The 3,905-nt window shown below is 19.1% G+C and overlaps 1 protein-coding gene across 1 annotated transcript; it reads right to left on the bottom strand.

The window, feature by feature from the left end:
* Window positions 1-1,181: 1,181 nt before the first annotated feature.
* On the bottom strand, window positions 1,182-3,905 carry PRSY57_1453100 (glucose-6-phosphate dehydrogenase-6- phosphogluconolactonase; the record flags this gene model as incomplete). The annotated part of the gene is made up of 1 exon (XM_012910127.2): window positions 1,182-3,905. The coding sequence occupies one exon, from the start codon at window positions 3,903-3,905 to the stop codon at window positions 1,182-1,184; it is 2,724 nt and encodes a 907-aa protein (XP_012765581.2).

Consider the following 3,905-nt stretch of genomic DNA (forward strand, 5'->3'; position numbering starts at 1 on the left):
TATTAATAAAATTTTTTTTATAATATTATTAATTTTTTTTTTTTTTTATATATTTTTAAATTTTTTATATTTTTTTATTTTTATTTATTTATATTGGGATAATATTTTTTTTTTTTTTTTTTTTTTTTTTTTTTTTTTTTTTTTTCTTTTTTTTTTTTATATATATATATATCCTATTCTAAAAAGGATAAAAGAGTTCATTTATAAATATATAATTGTAACGTTATAATATAAAAGTATTCATAATTTTCATTATAAAAAATAAAAAAACAATAAAGAAAATATATATATGAATATAATATTAATTTATGTGTATTTAATTATATAAGAAATAAAATTAATGAACAACATATTTATAATTTATTCAAATGTTTTTTCTTAAAGAGTATTTTATTTATTCATTAATATTATATTATAATTTATTTGAAAATCATTTGAACTGAAAAAAAAAAAGAAGATAATATAGAAAATATTGATTTCTTCAAAAAAATATTTAAAAAAAATAAAAATATATATATTTTTCTTATGTATCTATTATTATATAATATATTAAAAAAAATATGGAAACTTAAAAAATAACTATGGAATAAGAATGTTCCAATAAATGTTTGAAAATATATATATATATATAATATATATGTATTATTATTTATATATATATATATTTTTTTTTTCCGGAGATACCATTAAAAATAAATTAAAAAGCTTTAATTCATTGTATAATTATTTTTTTTTTTTTTGAGTTCTATTTGTAATATTATTAGTTAAACATGGGTTTTTATTATTTATTTGAAAACGCATTTATATGTATATATAATAGACATTTAAAAAATAAATAAAATAAAATGAAATGAAATAAAATAAAATAAAAAGTAAGTATGAAAGTATATTATTATATAAGTTTTATTTATACATAAAAAATGCAAATTGTTCCAGATGTTTTATTTTATTTAATTATACTAGAATTTTAAAACAAAAATAAAGTTCGTGGGCAGATAAGTGAAATAATATATATATATATATATATGTCATAATATATACATTTATGTTATCTTATAAAAGATAGGTAATAATATACTAGACAATCATATAATATATATATATATATATATATTATTTTCATATTCATTGCGTGTTAATTTCTTAATTTTAATATATATATATATATATATATATATATATCAATTAATATCTAACAAATCGTCTTCATAAAAAGAGGATTTTCTAACAAACTCAGGCCTGTGCGTATAATTTTTACCATAATTGTAATATTTTTTGACAAGTCCAAATACCTCTTTAGGGCCTGATGATCCAAAAGAATATTTAAGAGGCTTGACTTGTTTTTCTTGCAGTTCCTTAAGTAAAGGAGTAAATATTCTCCATGATTCATACAATTCTTCATCTGAGATGAATTTTTTTTTATGTCCTTTAAAACATTCTAAGAGTAATGTTTCATAGGCTTCTGGTACATTAATTTTTTTATTTTTGTCATTAACTGTTAGGTTTAATTGTACTTCTTCCATTTCTTCACAACCCGTTTTTTTAATCATCATTTTTAGGTATATAGCTTCAACAGGTTGTAATATAATAACAAATTCATTATTATTCATATTTTCATCAGACGATCCCATAATATTATGGAATTGTATACGTATTTCACATATATCTTTATTCAAACCTTTTCCAGATTTAAAAATGATTGGTACACCATACCAATTAATTGAATTAATATATAAGATACATGTACAGAATGTTGGAGTAATGGAATTTTTATCAATATGTGGATCATCATGATAACTATGATTTTTTTTTGATTCATCATCATTATTTTCATCTTCTTTAAAATTTTCAGCTTTTTCATATTGTCCAATAATAGTATCTTCTAATTTGATTGAAGGAATTGATTTAAGAATTTTTATTTTCTCATTTTTTACAGATTCATCATTTAAATCTATAGGATCTTCCATAGTTATTAAAGTTAATAATTGTAACATATGATTTTGCATAACATCTCTAATAATACCATATGGATCAAAATATTGACCTCTACCATATACACCTTTAGTTTCTTTAAGAGTAATTTTGATACATTTAATAAAATGTCTATTCATTAAAGATAATAAAAATGTATTTGTAAATTTTAATTTTAACAATCCTGAAACCATATCCTTACCCAAATAATGATCTATTCTATATATTTGTTGTTCATTAAAATTCTCTAATATTTGTTTTGATAACATTTTAAATGAATCTAGATCATTTCCAAATGGTTTTTCTAGTAATATTTTATCAGTACCTTTACAATTTAAACAATTTTTTTTATAATTTTTTAAAGTGCTAACAAATATATGTGGAGGTAATGCTAAATATAACATACGATTAATAACATATGGAAAATTATAAGTTGATGAAAATACATTATCAGGGCAATTTTTTGGAGTACACATTTGAAAATATTCATTTGTTTTATTCTCATCATCTATACTAATATTATCCTCTTCAACATTATTTGATATTTTATAATCTGAACCATTCATTTTATAACATGTTGCATAATATTTTTTTTTTGCTTCTTCTTCTTCAATAGTTGTTAAATATTTATTAAAATTTTCAAAACTTTCTGAAGACAAATAATTTCCAACAAAATATCTACACCTATTTTTAAAACCATTTAAAAGATCCTTCTTTTTTGATATAGACCAATCTTCATAACATAATAAACATCTTTTTAAATATATAACTATTTTATCAAAAAATGTATCGAAATCTTGAACTGTTCTAGCAAATCCAATGATTAATAAATCTTTTGGTAATGAATTATTACAAAATAATTTAAATATAGCTGGATATATTTTTTTTTTGGCTAAATCACCTGAACAGCCAAAAATTATTATTGTTAATAATTCCTCTTTATTCAAACTATTAGAATAAAGAGATAGAGCATATTTAGAATCATAAATTTCTTCAATTGATTTTGTATAATTTTCATAACCACAAGATATAACCGTGGTATTACTATAACAATAATTATTCTTATTATTCTTATTATTATTATGAATAGTAACATTTTCGTTGTTGCATGATGTATCTATTAAATATGTAGCTGGATATAAATTATAATTCACTTCAATATATGATTTAATCAACATATTTTTCCATAAATCTAATTTGTCTTTAGAATTTAATAAAAATATTTTACTTGATGCATTAGCTAATAAATTTAAAGATACTGTAATTCTTTTCCTAACATCAAATTGATTTGTTGTCGTAAAATATACATATTCTTTCAAATATTTTAAATTATCATTATCTTGATCATTATTTATAAAATCTAATGTCTTTTCATTATATATATAATTATTTTGATAGTTATTCATATATATATTATAAAATATATTTGGAAATAAACTGGCAATATGGAAATCACTACCCATACCTAATATTGCTATATCAACTTTTTTATATTTCTCTATCATTTTTTTTATTTTGTCATTATAATCTAATATACAATCTATAATACTTTTGGTAGTATCAGGTTTATATAATTGTTCTTTTTCATTTATATTTAAATTATGAAATAAAAATTTGATATTATTATAATTACTAAATTTATGATCATCACTTTTATACCTTTCATCAATAATAAAAAATATTAATTTAGATTTATCTATCTTAATGTCTTTAATTAAACACATATTTTTGTAAACATCAATCGGAGTTCGACCTCCCGATAAACCTATCACAACATAACCATCTTTATTAATTTGTTGCTTATCATATATTTCTTTACATATATAATAAGCTGCTTTCCAATTAAAATCATTCAGGTCTTTTGTTTCCAAATAATTTACATTGTGTAAATTATTTATTTCTTCTGCACTTTTTACAAAACTCTCATAATCCAT

This window comes from Plasmodium reichenowi, chromosome 14 (genome assembly GCF_001601855.1).
Source record: "Plasmodium reichenowi strain SY57 chromosome 14, whole genome shotgun sequence".
NCBI classification, from domain to species: domain Eukaryota; phylum Apicomplexa; class Aconoidasida; order Haemosporida; family Plasmodiidae; genus Plasmodium; species Plasmodium reichenowi.